This window comes from Syngnathoides biaculeatus, chromosome 18 (genome assembly GCF_019802595.1).
Source record: "Syngnathoides biaculeatus isolate LvHL_M chromosome 18, ASM1980259v1, whole genome shotgun sequence".
Lineage (NCBI taxonomy): Eukaryota > Metazoa > Chordata > Actinopteri > Syngnathiformes > Syngnathidae > Syngnathoides > Syngnathoides biaculeatus.
In genome coordinates, this window is record NC_084657.1 from 1059224 (window position 1) to 1075379 (window position 16156).

Genomic DNA, 16156 nt, shown 5'->3' on the forward strand with positions numbered 1-16156 from the left:
AGTTGGGCCAAGTCGGGTTGCTAGGGCAGCGTGACACTTTTCTAGTCAGGTTTACACGCACAATGTTAAAAGTGACACTAGTGGGGGGACGAGTGGTCGTGGCCTCGAGCCGTTTTAGTCGTGCGCTGACTTGTCTTACTAGTGAGGACACGCACCTTGAACTGGATCTCAAGGATATAGAATCAAGTTAAGCACGACGGATGTTGGTCATGGGAATAAGTGAAGCAACTTTCAGGTGGATTGGACATGTTGGACCGCATCGGCGGTGTGCTGCTCTGCTGGCCACGCCCCCTCTCGTGCTACGCCATTTTGTAGACGAGGAAACGAAGCTTCTTTATGTGAGATTGTAACCCCGCTCAAAGCATCACATTTCATACGCGTGGTGGGAAAACACACCCACGAGGCGAATGTTGACATGTATGGACAAGAAGGGTGTTGGCAAGAGTGATAAAAGAGCTCCTTTGGAAGACCCCCGCCGCCCATTTTAACACAGTTGACGTCACCGAGCCAGCTTTGTCCAGCTAATCCCAAGTGTTCGTTTTCCTTTCATTCCAGCTCTGTCTCTCGCCACGTCCAGTAACCGTCTCCCGGTACCGCCACGTAGCAAGAGGAAAAAGTGGAATTGATACCAGCCGAGGGGGCCATATCTGGGCGGTGGGCGCATAGCAGTGCCCCTCCTCGGCGGCTATATAGGCAGGCAGGCAAAGGGCAGGCTAAGCCGAAGCATTCGCACGGTGCCACAAGCTCGAGACGAGGACCCGAGAACAAGCCGCAAGCATCTGCCGGCCACTTAGCACGCGCTCACATTTCCAGCCCGGATTTCAGCGCAGCTGTCTCGTCAACACTACCACCGAAATGTAAGTATGGCGTGTTTTGACGTTCCCACGGAAAGATGCCGGCGAGAGGCTCTTTTCGTCCATCGCGCTTTCGTGCGTGCGTGCGTGTGTTGGAAGCGCTCGCAGCAGTCTGCGAATGGAGAGCGAACATAAAAGAGTTCCGTCTCACCGTGTTTGGGTTTAATCACGCTATTTTTGAGGTTGTTCGGACGAGTCGTGTATATCTTTTGAACTCTTCTCGTGCTGCTAACCGCAGCCGGGGCGCACGCATTCTTTTCCAGTTTGGTCCGGTTTCGCTTGAAAGGACATCGTCTGTATCGTTAAACACCAACGCTCAAGAATCTATCCATTTGGCTCGAGTTCTTTACATAAATCATCTTTTTGCCAATTTAGAACGCTTACTGGGTGATGGGTGACGATGGTGCAAATTTCTTGAAGCATCAAGGGCATATATGTATATATATATATATAAATTGTGCGACCAAAGGCCATTTTTTCCGTGTAACCCAAGGAGTATTGGTTGACAAATGGAAAAGAAGGCTCAAATAGAATTTTTTTTTTTTTTTTTTTTTTTTTTTAATGAGCTGAAAATGAGGCCTGGGCCTGGTTTGACGTGATATTTGCAACCTGCGGGAGGGGGTTGTCGGCCGGTCGAATAGCCTAGCCTCTGTCGATGCTTACATGAGGCTGAACGGCAAACTCCTTTTATACAGCACTACATTCCACTTTTAATCATCACAACGTGTCACCTCTTGTATTGTTTTTTTTTTTTTTTTTTTTTAATAGCCAGAAACGAGTGTTTCTGAGCGCAGTGAAAGCGTGAAGGATAAAGGTAAAATGGCAAAGTCAAGCTTTCACATTGGTTTAAATGGCACGAAGCTCCACATTCGAGGAATAGTCGTGCCCCTGCATCTTCATACGCCTGTCGATGTTGGTATATCCTCCATGATCAAAATTCTATCGCAAGTGACCATTTTTGCCTTGAATTCCCCCCCTCCACGCCCCCCGTGCGGGAACCTCCCCGCTGCTGATGTTGTCCGCCTCGGTGTTTATAGGCCGTGAAACGTGATGTTTTAACTTTCAAGTGACCAAGGTCGTGTTTGTGTTCATTGAAAGGAATACACTGTCGAAGAGGTCACAATAGGCAATAGTGAGCCAAAAAATTCTGGTCTGGTCTGGACTGGACTGGAGTGGTGCTGTTCAGTGCTGAAATGGTCTCTCTCCAGTGCTGAAGTCACGCATCGCACCCAAGACGCCCGGAAAGCCGTTACTGGTGTATTATAAAACGGGATACATCTATGGAAGCTTTGCCAGAGCTATGAACTCATCAAGAATAGACTCTTTTTAAAGCCCCAAAAAGAATGCCGAAAATGGAGTTTCCTTTGGAGCAAATGTGAATTTTGGCTGGAGATTGTACAAAGAGGAAGGTCTGATGATCTTGCTGTTCATCAGAAAATCGGATCTCAGTAGAATTTGTGGTAGAAAAACAACTGCTTGCGTGTAATTATAATATGACAATGACAATTTTGTGAATAGTAAATTTACCAGATGTGACTGACTGCCTGTGAAAATGGGAATACTGTACACCAGTGGAGTACACGATAAAAACACAAAAAATGAAAACGTTGTGGATGTCTACTGTCAACATGGATTGATTTATTGGGATTCTTTGATCACTTCCATCACCCTTTCGGATTGCCAGAAATAAGATCGACAAGACCATTTGGACAACTATCCAATAGGGTTTGATGTTGTTGAAGGATTACTTTTGCCTGTTGGTCTTCAGGTGACCTTTATACACAGTTTTGTGTCACGATTCGGGAATAGCTTTTGTCACAACTCATATTTGTGATGAGGCATCACTTTCAGTTTTGATTCCCACCGCCACCGCACATGGAGTTAAAAGCCCGAGTCATTAGCTCAGGATGCTATGGGATGTATGTATGTATGTATGAATGCATGCATGTATTTATTTGTTATGGAGTGTGGACATCAACAAATCTAATCAAATCTATTTGGTAAACTGTGTGTTTGATTAATAATTTAATTCCATTCTGTCAGACATGGACAGTGGCGTGTCTGTAGGGAGCTCCCCCCGTTCAAAGCAACACATTTGCTTAGCGCCAAGATGCCACCAGATGGCATTGTTTGTGAGCATGTATGTATATTTGCTATAGCAATTTTCTTTGCCGCTTATCCTCACAAGTGTCGCGCGATTGCCCGAGTATATCCCAGCTGTCATCGGACAGGAGGCGGGGTACACCCCAAACTGGTTGCCAGCCAATCGGAGGGCACACGGAGACAGACAACAGTCACGTTTACAAACACATCGAAGGGCAATTTAGACTCTCCAATGAATGCCGGTTTTTGGGATGTGGGAGGAAACCATAGTGTCCCAAGAAAAGCCACACGGGCACGGGGAGAACCCGCAAACTCGACACAGGATGATGGCGGGATTTGAACCCCAGTCCTGGTAACTGTGAGGCCAACACTCTAACCAGTTGTGCCACCGCACGCACGCACACACACGGACAGACAGACACACTCCCTGTCCACGATGATTTTATTTCCTTTAACTTCCGATTTTTGGATATTGTATTTTCTTGTCCTTTTCAACCATACATTTCTTCTTGAAGTTTCTATGCGTTATCTCAATTGCTGTTTCCCTGTTTCAACACCACATTCATCCTGTCTTGAATTCTGTTCTCATGCTGCATCGTATTGGCTCTAATTGCACTAATTATACATGTAGGAACACAATCGTGCGTGCGTGAGAGCGATACGTTTTGGATCAACTGTCGTACTAATCACAGGCTCCTCTCACAGTGTGAGACGGCGTGAAGAGGTCGGAACAAGTATGTTGTAACACTGACAATACCAAACACCGACTTTTGCAGTGCGGTTGCTTTACAAAGGGTAAAACTGTTGTCCTGTAAATCTAATAAAATGTGAGATTCAAATTAAATCAAGTTCCAACTCAATTTGCCTTTGAACCTTTTTGCCCCAGAAAGCTTTGTATTAGAAATGAAGAATTGCTGTCAGCCTGACGTGAAAACCATCAAACCTTTCAATTCTCATCAGCCAAGCTCTCTTCTTCATATAATACTGCCGTGTTTTCTGGTCCGACATTTTCAACCCTAACCACCACCTTGTGAATCGAGAATACAGATAAAACTTTTGAACCTTCACAAATTGTGTTTGCCACCTGTCAGGAAAATCGAGACCATTCAACGTCATTAAGTGCTTTATGTCCACGCTTCAATTTCTGTCAACAAGTGATAATATCCGACTATTTTCTGTGTAGCTGCATTTGAAAATTCTGGAATAACCACAATGACTATATTTTAGTATTGAAATATTCCAGTTATCTGACGTCACCGAGGTTCGGCTTCAGCTCCTCGCGACCTCGAACTGGCCATGCGGCATAGAAAAAAGCTTGATAAGTAAGCTTCGACAGACGCAAAAGGTAAATGTTGAGCGTGTCTCTGTTTGCGACAGGACTCAAATAATTGACACCCTCTCAAAAGGTTTGTAATTGTCCGGAGGTACCTAATGGTGGCAAAGCACTATCATTCTGTTGGACAAAGCTTGAATAAATTAAGCTCCATCCATCAGCTCAAAGTTGCTTGGCACCAGAATGCCACCAGATGGTGCCAAAGAAATTTTTTTTTCATTTTTTTTTTTTAATTTATTTATTTTTTAAATAGGTGAGCATTTCTCATGAAACGTAGTGACTCTGTGGGGGTTTGGCATCTTCTTCTTTTCCTTCCGGCGTGTCTACAGACTCTTTTTGATTTGTTCCTTTAAATTAGGTCTGCCCCAGCTGGTGCCCCTGCAGAGGGATCGAGTCAGGCTCCTCCCAACCTCACCAGCAACCGCCGTCTCCAGCAGACACAGGCACAGGTGGACGAGGTCAGAACAATGAGTTTTCGCGGCATTGATTGAACACTGCCACCTACAGATCCCAACCCAAACAATAAAAGATATCTTTGAAATTGTAATCTATTGGTCCTCTCGCCAGGTGGTGGATATCATGCGTGTAAACGTGGATAAGGTTCTGGAGCGTGATCAGAAGCTGTCCGAACTGGATGACAGGGCTGACGCTCTGCAGGCTGGAGCCTCTCAGTTTGAGACCAGTGCTGCAAAACTGAAAAATAAATACTGGTGGAAGAACGCTAAGGTGAGGACAAGTGCACACGCTCAATATGAGCAACATATACATCCCCCCCCCCCCCAAAAAAAAAAAACATAGGTATTTTTTTAAAGCAGCCATCAATTAAAGTGACTTCACAGACCGCCAGCTTTCCACATCACAATTGGTGTTCACGCCAAGTTTCCGGCAGTATCTAAAGTTGTTAAGACGTCACCAAAGCAAATGTCTTTGTTTCGTCATCTTTCCAAACTCTTTTTCAATACCCCAAAGCCACGAGTGATGAACGAAATAAAACCAGCAGCTGACCAACTCCATGTATTAGGCCGACATTAATCTGGATGCAAACGTGCCTCCATGCGGTTGCCGAGTTTTTCTGCAACAAAGCATTACAGGGATCGATTTCAACAAAACTTACATGCTCAAATCGTAACCTGGTTTCTCCCACAATTGTCCTAAAAAAAAAAAAAAAACGGTATGGACTTCCAATTCAAGCAACAAATATTTTGCACAGCTTCCACAGAACAAGAATAGAGGGGGAGTTTCACAACACTTCCCAGACATTTTGAGTACATCTATTCTCGAGCTGTTTTTGCCACTTGAAAGTGGGTCATTTGAACCTAAAAGTAACAGACGAAGTTGGGACCCATTTTCTTCTTTTGCTTTGGGCTTTTCCCATTCGTGGTCGCCACAGCGCGTCATCTTTGCCCATCTAAGATAATCTCCTGCATCTCCCTCCAGCAACAAGTGCCCTCATGCCTCTCCATTACCACAGCAAACAGGAAGGGGCTCAGAGCTGATCCCTGATTCAGTCCCACCTCCACCTTTTAAATTCTTCTGTCAGACCTATGGCACACCTCACCCTTGTTCTTGTACTATTCTGACATATTTCTTCGCCTTGCCAAACGTCCGCATGCAGTACCACAGTTCCTATCTTGGTACTCTCTCGTAGGCTTTCTCGAGATCCACAAACACGCAATGTGGCTCCTTCTGACCTTCTCTGTACTTTTCCACGAGCATCCTCAAGGCAAATAATGCATCTGTGGTCCTCTTTCTAGGCATGAAAGCGTACTGTTGCTCGCAGATACTTACTTCTGTCCTGAGTCTAGCCTCAACTACTCTTTCCCATAACTTCATCGTGTGCCTCATCATCTTTATTCCTCTATAGTTCCCACGGCTCTGAACATCCCCTTTGTTCCTAAAAATGGGAACTAGAACACTTTTCCTCCATTCTTCAGGCATCTTTTCGCCTGCTAATATTCTGTTGAATAAGTTGGTCAAAAACTCCACAGCCATCTCTCCAAATTGCTTCCATACCTCTACCGGTATGTCATCAGGACCAGCTGCCTTTCCATTTTTCATCCTCTACAGTGCTTTTATAACTTCCCCCTTACTAATTTCATTGCCACTTCCTGGTCCTTCACACTCTCCTCTTCTGCTCTTCCTTCTCTCTCTCTCATTTTCTTCCTTCATCAGTTTGTTCAGCACACTATTGGCACCAGTCAACACTATCCTTCCCATTTCTATCCGTCTGTCTGGCCAACCTGTAGAGATCCTTTTCTCCTTCTTTCGTGTCCAACCTGGTGTACATGTCATGATATGCCTCTTGTTTAGCCTTCGCCACCTCTACCTTTGCCCTACGACGCATCTCGATGTATTCTTTACGGCTCTCCTCAGTCCTCTCAGTGTCCCGCTTCTTCTTTGCTAATCTCTTTCCTTGTATGACTCCCTGTATTTTGGCGTTCCACCACCAAGTCTCCTTCTCCCCTTTCCTACCAAAAGACACACCAAGTACTCTCCCGCCTGACTCTCTGATCACCTTGGCTGTCGTAGTCCAGTCTACCGGGAGCTTCTGCTGTCCATCGAGAGCCTGTCTCACCTCTTTCCGAAAGGCGCCACAACATTCTTCCTTTCTCAGCTTCCGCCACATGGTTCTCTGCTCTACCTTTTTGTCTTCTTAACCTTCCTCCCCACCACCATCCGATGCTGTCGAGTTGCCTTCTCCACTACCGTCCAGTCAGTAACGTCCTTCAGATGACATCGTCTGCACAAAATGCAATCCACCTGCGTGCCTCTCCCTCGGCTCTTGTTTCTGCCTCTTCTGGAAATAAGTGTTCACGACAGCCATTTCCATCGTTTTTGCAAAGTCCGCCACCATCTGTCCCTCAGAGTTCCTTTCCTGGATGCCGTACTTATTCGTCACGGTTTCCTTCACCAACATGCCCATTACAATGTGCGCCAATCCCACCTCTCTCTCTGCCTGGGATGTTCAGAGCTACTTCCTACTACTAATCATGCTAATTCCTTCCAGAACCTCTCTTTCAACGCTCGGTCACGTCCTACTTGTGGGGCCTCGCCGCTAATCACATTCTACGTAACAGCCTCAATTTCAAATTTCAGCCTCATCACTCAGTCTTGATCCTCTTTTCACCTCCCAGACATTCTTAGCCAGCTCTTCCTTTAACCCTAACCCGATACTTCATTTCTCTTCCCATCTAGTCCATAGTAAGACAATTGAAACCCTTCTCGCCTTACCACCTTTCCACCCGCTCTCTTGGATGCCCAATAGACCAACCTTTCTCCTGATCATTGTGTCAACCGACTCCTGAGCGTTTCCTGTCATCGTCCCAACATTCAAAGTCCCTCCACTCAGTTGCAGCCTTTGTGCATTCCTATTCTGCCGATGAATCTGCTTTCCTCCTCTTCTTCGTCTGTGACCCACAGTAGCTGAATTTCCACTGACGCCTTGCAGGTTAACGGTGCCGGGGGGTGGGCGGTGGGTTAACCCGGGCCACGACCGATCTGGTCTGGTATTCTTTAGGTGAACGATCACATTTGTTTGGCACCGTTTTTACACCCAATGCCCTTCCTGACGCAACTCTCCGCGTTTATCCGGGCTTAGGACCGGCCTAGAGATTGTACTGGCTTGTGCCCCCCCCCCCCCCCCCCCATAGGGCTGCATTGACGTTGTGACAGATCAACAGTATTAATTAATTTTTGAAAAGCACGTGAAATGGACCACATTTGGCCGTACAGGTTTTCCATTCGACAGCAACAGTTGTTTTATGTAAGTCTGTTCAGTCCTTGTCACAATTGAATTGAATTGAATGAAAGTGCTGTTAATTTCCACTTGAAACACAAACATTCTTCTGTTAGCATGAGCGTCTGTCTGCACATGTTATGAATGAAGGCCCTTTATTTTCCTCATTGTCCTCCATACTGTACAAGGAAATAGAAGAACGTCTCCTTGTCAGTGCATACATAAAAGCAAAGTAAAAAGAAATGAAAAATAAGATGAAACAATAAATAAATTCAGACGTGTAAAATGGAATGCAATAACCGTATTATCATGTGACACGATGATCAGCATTTTTATCTCCTGCCTACAGATGATGATTATCCTGGGTGTGATATGCCTGATTGTCCTCATTGTCATTATCGGTGAGCGTTCCATTTAAACTCACAGCAATCCTTAATGTCTTTTCATATTTCGGCACATTCAGTTAGGAATATAGTGTAAGTTAGCAGATGTAGAAACAGACGTTGATGCGATATGTCTTTTTTTTTTTTTTTTTTTTGCTTCCTGCAGTGTACTTCAGCACCTAAGAAGAGTCACTTCCTACCCCAGTCCACTCCCAGCGTCCTTGCTTCAGAAGGAACCCTGAAATTCACAACATAAGGAATTAGACATAACGAGTTAATGTATCTTCTTCCCCGATTTGGCCTCCCATTTAACACCCCGAAAACCCTCCAGGGCCGTATAGGGCTCCCTGATTTCCCCCGACCGGCTTCTGGACCCCTTCCTGTCAAATATTCGTCCTGTGAGTGTGCGGCACCGCCCGCGTCCCTTCCGGCTCCTCTCGGCTTCTCAAACCTGCCGTAGCGAGAGCCAAACACTTGTGATGATGCAACAACAGATAAGGAAACAGTGATTGGCAATGAGAATTGTTACTTGGCTGATCTATAACTAGTCATTTGTAGAGTTTTATTCATATATATATACATATACTGTTTTGTAGGTGTGTGTGTGTGTGTGTGTGTGTGTGCGTGCATTTTGTATTTTTTAATTTTTGTATTAATTTTCTGTATGCTTCAGCGTCGACTACTGCCTATTAATCCGAGTACGTATCTTGCATGTTCTAATCATCGGTCTGTCCCCCTGCTTACTGTTTTTTCGCCGTATTTCTGCACAGTGGCATCAATCGGAGTTAGCCACACAACTGAATAGGTTCTTTCGAAATCTTTTGCAATCGCAGGTTGAAATGACTTCCGAGTTCATTCAGGTCTCTGCTATTGCTCACAAGTACTGCTCAGCACCAAATAATGCATGACTTGTCCAACTATTGCCTTGTAATTATTCCCAGTCCTCCAAATCTGACCACTGAGTCTCTTCTAAAAGTCTTTCCCCTCCCACATTTCTCTTTATCTGTTGTGTCCTGAGCTCTCCGGCTGTCTCTCCCGTTCGAGTCTTGCAGCATGCTTGAATGCCCGATCGTTTTAAAACTGCCGTAGTACCGTTGGACCAATGTCTGTAGGTGTTTGTTTATTTTTTAATATTACGTAGTGTCTTATTTCGAAAACATTCCTTCATTGCAGTCTAGTGCAAACGCTCTTGCTGTAGCACATGTGATTATTTTTTTTAAGCGTGCGCTGAAACTAAAAGCGGAAGTCGGTCTTGGAATCGACCGGAATGAAAATGATGGGAGTTGGTGGGAGGCGGGAATAGGATTCCGTTTTGCTCGTGAGGTTAGCTAGTGCAAACAGGTGATTGCATAGGTCGCTACGAGCTTTTAAATGGCACCACCACTAACTAAAATTAACGTAATCTTCTGCTTTAAGTTTAACTGTCATTGGCCTGTTACACGCATTGGGAAAAAAAAAAAATCTCAATACCTACTTTTACTCACAGTAAGTCAAAAGAAGATGAAAATGCACAAGAGCAACTTGTTTCTGACGGCGCTTTCCCGTCGGGCTGAAACCGGGCCCAAAGAGACGTGCAGTCGCCACAGCACACCAAACAGCAGTTCAGCCTGATGTTGTTTTTGCTTTTTAAAGGCCGGTAATTTACACTTGAAAATTTGACGAGGGAAAACCCCAAATGTCAAAGCATTCCTTGTCAGAGTATTTGAAGTGGTTTTCCCTACAGGTATGTATCAGTAAATGTAATAGATTTTATTTTCATTCTTGTGTCTTTTGTGTGGAACCGGCAGGTGAAGAGGAAGTTTGCAGCTGGTAACAGCAAATGTTCTTGTACATCTGTCTGGTATGTGCATCTTTGTGTGTTTGCATGGAATTCAGATGGGTGTGTTAAACACTGCCAAGCAACAAGGTGAGGGCGGAGCTTCTTCTGTTAATTGCACTCCTCAGTCTGATTGGCACCCTTCTGTCTCATCTTGTAAAACACTTCTCATATTTTGGTCTTGGATGGACGGCGTCTTTGGCTACCTGATGACTAAGTGGACGAGCGGTCAACTTGCTGTAGTTTTAGCTAACCTAGTTCAAAGTGATTTAGAAAACAGGAATTATCCGTCATAACCTGCAACAGTTCACGTTAAAAGTGTATTCAAGAAGTAGCCTTGTTAGCTTTGCTATGTTGCCGACCGAAGGGGTAACTCAACCACCTTTGCTCATTAGTGTGATTTAAGAGTCCTACTCTGTGAGTGTGTGCAGGTTCATCGATGTGTGTTTAGAATAGCTCTACCCCAAGAATATCCTCAGTTTATCCTTGCAGATTAGGCTGCTTAAATCTCGAGTACAGGCACGTTTGTCTGCCCCCCCCCCCCCGAGTACACAAGTGTGTGTGCGTAAAGGTGACGACAGCTCTGAGGGCCGTGCCCCCTAACCTGTACACCCCAAGCCCCTCGCCTAGCTCACCTCTTAAGAGTGACCTCCAACCAGAACAAAAGATGACCAAAGACCTGATGTCTGGGTTTGTGCTGAAGATTGCCCTCAAAAACAATGGAAGGTGTACCCCAAAAAAATCCTAATCCCTAATCTTCCCATCTGCTATTGTAGGATATATATTTACATATATTATTATTATTTTTTTTTCCTGCAATGCCAGTCAGTGAGCATGCCATTCCGATTAAGGACCCCACGCATCACTTTATCCTCATCTTGTGCATTCAAGTTGAAACATAAGCGTGTTTAATTTTTAGGCACAGATCCTTTAACGGATAATAGCACAACCTTGTTTTCGTTGCCCGTTTCCCCCAACTTTCATAGTGCAAAACATTGAATGAGCTATAACGTTTGGACAAAAAGTTGCGTTGTGTTGTAATATAAACGTGTTTTGAGGGTTAGGGGACCTTTTTTTTTTTTTTTTTTTTGTTTTTGAAGTCTTAAAGGGGAGAAAGAAGCGTTTTGGTCAACAACAAATCTGGGGGGAAAAAAACATTCTGAGCAATGGCACTTCACCACGCTGTGGAGGTAACCTGACACTACTGATTGGGGTAGGACACGCTTTCTCTCCAATTCCAGCTCTTGTCCTGTGATTACCAAGCGATTTGATCACAATGGAGAAATTGAAGCGAGTGCTTTACGGTCTGGTGTGACGTGCCCCTTGTTTTAGCATCGTGGCACTTTGTGTTTGTTGTCGCCGTCCTTTTTTTTGGGGGGGGGGGAAGCACATCTACAGTCTGTTAGAATATTGCCTGAAGCCGTCCTTGTAAAGTGTTCAGTTATCTTAAATTGAAGCTACACTCTGTTCATTTGTGGGCGATCTGAAAGGGTTGATGCCAGTGAAGCAGTTCAGCATTTTTAACTGCTTTTACTTGCTTGTGATTTTTGTAATTCAAGCCTGAAATAAGCATATTGATCGTGCGTAGAATGTGTATGCGCATTCCAGTGCTAAACAAACCCGAACGTCCACCGTGTAGGGAACGTCTCCCGCAAATGGGGCGAGTGTAGCATTAGGAGGGAACCTATTGAGTTTCTGAATGGTCACTGGGATGGCTTACCATATTTTGCAGGATAAATGGGAAGGTTTTTGTCTTTTTTTTTTACTTTATTTATTGTATGCATTGATCAAAAACTCCCAATGTCTGAATTTTAGGTAAGCACAGATTGGTAGACGTAAAGATGACTGAAATCAACATGGAGGAAAAGTATTTCCCTTCCTTCTCCCTTCCAGAAAGGTTAGATGAATTCTGCTGTTTACATCCAGTTGCTATTTGTATCCTTCCAATGCCGTATATGTTTTTGGTGTTGAAAATGTGTTTATTTTTGAAGAGAGATTTTCATTTCTGTACGGGACTGAGGGGTTTTCTGGCATGACCTTCTGCATTGCCCCCGTTTGTCTGGTCTTACTGGAGGGACCCAACTGGAGGAACATGGGCAATGTTCTCAGTTTGATTGCATTCTAACTTTTTGTTTAGCTTTTATTTATTGGTAGATTTGTTGTGCTGTCATTTAAAATGGGATTAGACACTAGCAAGGTTGGCTCAATGTAAGGGAGAGGAAACTGAATGGAAAGCTAAATTGTATAAAATAATTGTAGTGTAAATCTATCAATGTCTTATAATGATGAACATCATAAAATATATGTATATTGGAAAACAGTCTTGTGGCTATAGGTGCTTCTTTGTGTGCAAAATCTTGATCAAATGCAATGTGATGTCCTTGAATAATTATAAATTTCTTGTTGCAAACTTATCCCTTTTTGAATTTAACCCTTAATCGATATGTGACACACAAGGGATTCAAATATAACCTGGAATGACCCAACTGAACTCTACGTACACACACGGCTTAAAATACAAACACAGCTGTGATCAACACACAAGTGTACTGGCGTCCATATGATTCGAAAAGGCGCGTTGGGCGTCGTCATGACACTGATGGCAATGCCCGAGGACTTAAAAGGCCTCATAATGGCTCTATTCACAGCGTGTGTATGGTGTGGGTCGCATGACCTAAAATACTGAAATAGAAGCACACTGAAAGGCCGCAATACTTAAACCGCTTGCACGTCCGTAGGAAGTCTGAGACAACGTGCGCAACTTTCATATTTTGTGGGATGTCGGAGGAATCCTGAATCCTCGTGGAAACAAAATTATGGAATGAATGTCAATTCATTACTTTCCAGTGGGATTGGAACCGGCAACCAGTGAGCAGAAATCACGCTGCACTTTCTGAAATAGAATGAAGTGACGCTGAACCAGTATGCTGCCGCATGTTTGTCGTCTTCGTGACATCGTCAGGTGCATGCCGGGGGGGGACAAAAACATGTAACATATAGTTAACAGGCAGGTGACGTAAATGTTCTTCTTCTAAATAGCTGAAGGCAGACTTAAGCTATGTATCTGTTGCTTCTCACACGACGGAATATGTCAATTAAAAGGCCCTAATTTAATACTTTGAAGTCAATTGAAACGTGTGTGTGATATTTCTGTTTTGACTGTCATGTAAAAGACATAAAAGTTGGTCAATGGAGAATCTCAACTTCTTCTCCCAGGTTTGGTTTGTAACTCTTGATTTTAGCCACCAGGTGTCAGTAAATGTGCAAATAGGCAACTACAGACAGACGACGCCTGCTCTGTCTTGTGCCTCATATGTGTTTGCAGCAATTTTCCGTGACTTTTCATTTCAAATTCAGGTTGCTGTTAAAGTGTATGAAATGTCTAATTTCTAGCGCAAATGATCTCATCTACATGAAAATATATATTCAACTGTACCCTAAAATGCATAACCTTTTCGATGTTTTTACCCAAAAATTATAAGCGAAAATATCAGCGAATGAAAGTCCGCAAACGTTGACCTAGTTTCCCATCTCTGGAAAAAGGGGTGTGGCTGACTTCTGACGTCACGACAAATGAACATATCGTACTGCAGATAGTTTCTCATACAAGCGTAGGCAGATCCATCGCGCCGTACAGCGAACGGCTGTGTGGTCGCCGACGCCATTTGCATAATTTTACTTGGACCGAGAACTTCATATGTATAGTCGGCATATGGAAGCCTTTACTATTTATCAGTTGATGACAAACTAAACCAAACAAGAACTTCGCAGATGCTTACCAGTCTACCAGTTTCTAACACGAGGCATATCCTGCTCCCTGCGTGTTCTGCACTTTCTTCATGGCTACCTATTTCGTCTGCATTCCAACATGTGCGCTGTCTAACTTGCACAAATTGATCACATTTAACACCTTTCTAAAGCTCGTATTCCTTAGCGTCTTCGTGGGACCCTTCAGAATAATGTTCGTCGCTCGAAACATCGGAAAATTCATCGTCGTTCTTACAATGTATTCCAATGCTTGCCGTTGTTGTCCCCGGTTCTGACGTTACATTCTGACTCGGCTGTTTCCGCTTCCTTTCTGTCTTTTTTACGGGGAATCCAGCAATGTGCGATCATTTTTTGCCGATAATCGAAAAATAAAAACGTTTCCTTCATAATGGATTTCAGATTCGAATTCTGCACACAATTGGATAATCTTTGGAAAAAGGTGCATTGAGGACCTTCCATGCACTTTAACAGCATATGTAACAATGAAATCGAGAAAATTAATGATTTGGTTATGAATACTTGAATTTTAATGGATTTTAAATCTTTGCATAGTCTTCAAGACTCCCTGAGGAAAACCTTCACAATGTGGCCCACACCAAAATTGCTTTCTTGTTTTTGGTTGGTTCCTAGACGATCAAAAACATCAGTTTCTAAAAGATTTCTACTTAATTAAACGGTGGAAAATTGCCTACTGTCATGTCTTGACAGAAATGAAAGGCTTTGGGTTTTTTTCATCTGCACAGAGAATTTGAGTAGAACCACAGTGACCGAACACTGGAACAATTGACCCCTCCGTAGAAATTGCGCAATCCGCGTCGCTGACCAATCAGAGGCCAGAGATCTGCATAGACCACGCCCCTTTTTGGGACCCGCAGTATAGCTTCTGTTGGCGTTTTATCGCGTATTTGGTTTCTTTAACAACATATATGGTTAAGAGGTGTAGTCACGGACTTTGTAATAGTGACGACGGGTATCCCGAAAGGCTAGTCGGTGGAGTTCCGTTCGTACCCTTTCCAAAACCGAAGACCCGGTTCGAAAAATGCCTTCGATGGATCAAACTTTGTGGAAGACCGCATCGTCAACTCAATCCATCTAATATCAACCGGAACACATATGTTTGCACGAAGGTAAGAGCCCTATATTTGATTTTCAATACATGTCTCATATAAATGAATTAGCAGTTCTTCGCTCGCATAACATAGCTACGTGTGAATGATTTGACACACTTGATCTGTGTTGAACGATACTTTGCGATGATCTGACTGCACAAATGTGTCTCTTTGTTGCCGGCTGGCGAGCTAAGCTAAACCGGACTAGTGAGTCCTAAAAGCCTTCGACGTGCACCGAGACACCAAGACTGAAGGAAGGATGTTTGAGGACACTATAAAGGAGTGATTGTCGTACTCGGTCGGGACTTGCGTAGGTTCGGCACTGATTCAAGAATAATTATTGAGGGGAGCGCGTGACGTTACACAAAGAAAACGAGAGAAACGACTCATAAATGAAGCCTCGCCTTCTTTTCCTTCATACGGCGGTTCCCAAACGGCTATACAGATACATAACTCTGGACAGATCACCTTGCCATGTGTGTAAAGGTCACGAAAGCCCCCGCGACACGCATGCACGCACTGGTACACTGCGATGTCATCATCAGTGCATTCCTTCCTCTGCTGTCTCTTATCAAGACTTCACTTCAAAGGCAAACAGCTGAGCAGTGAAGGCAGGACATATTTGTATCTCCAATAAACCTCTTAAAATGTTTTCTTTCGCAGCAGAAATAATTTCAGGTAGGTTGTAAAGTCAAAAAAAAATCGGGGGGGGGGGGGGGGGGGTGCTTTTAAGTAAGACGCCACATGTAATTGGAGACACTGACTCTGTGGAAACTGTGCCTCGTGTTTTTATTGGCGAGCCGCCTTTGGTGTTCCAGACTCTGATCAAGTGCTTGTAGGTCAGCAGTGTGTGAAAGTTTCTGGTTTTACAGCATTTATCGGAAGAGTTTTCCCTCCCGCAGGCCTCAGCGGTGTCGACCAGAAGCTTGACTCATCCCTGAAAACTCTTCGGCTGCAGTGTCAGAGTTGTCTTGGTGGATTGCAGCAGGGGAGAATCGGACGCCCTCTGGCTCAGATTCTGGATGGAGCCAAAGGACATCCTGGGGTTCAGGGA

General features: G+C 44.2%; 1 protein-coding gene across 4 annotated transcripts; it reads left to right on the plus strand.

The window, feature by feature from the left end:
• Window positions 1-83: 83 nt before the first annotated feature.
• Window positions 84-16138, plus strand: vamp2 (vesicle-associated membrane protein 2). 4 transcript variants are annotated; one of them, XM_061803263.1, is made up of 6 exons: window positions 102-338; window positions 556-857; window positions 4649-4748; window positions 4858-5016; window positions 8376-8427; window positions 8576-12639. In XM_061803263.1, coding segments are annotated over exons 2-6 (330 nt in total). In that variant the 5' UTR covers window positions 102-338; window positions 556-855; the 3' UTR covers window positions 8593-12639. The 4 variants fall into 4 exon arrangements, with proteins under 4 accessions (XP_061659248.1, XP_061659249.1, XP_061659247.1 ...); XM_061803262.1 differs by having other exon boundaries at window positions 102-857; XM_061803264.1 differs by lacking the exons at window positions 8376-8427; window positions 8576-12639 and adding an exon at window positions 16005-16138 and having other exon boundaries at window positions 84-857.
• Window positions 16139-16156: the final 18 nt, after the last annotated feature.

Bases quoted from the DNA above. Each gene is read 5' to 3' on its own strand.
- vamp2 (XM_061803262.1), top strand. The intron at 4,749-4,857 runs GTCAGAACAATG...TCCTCTCGCCAG, and splicing joins CACAGGCACAGGTGGACGAG to GTGGTGGATATCATGCGTGT. The intron at 5,017-8,375 runs GTGAGGACAAGT...TCCTGCCTACAG, and splicing joins ACTGGTGGAAGAACGCTAAG to ATGATGATTATCCTGGGTGT.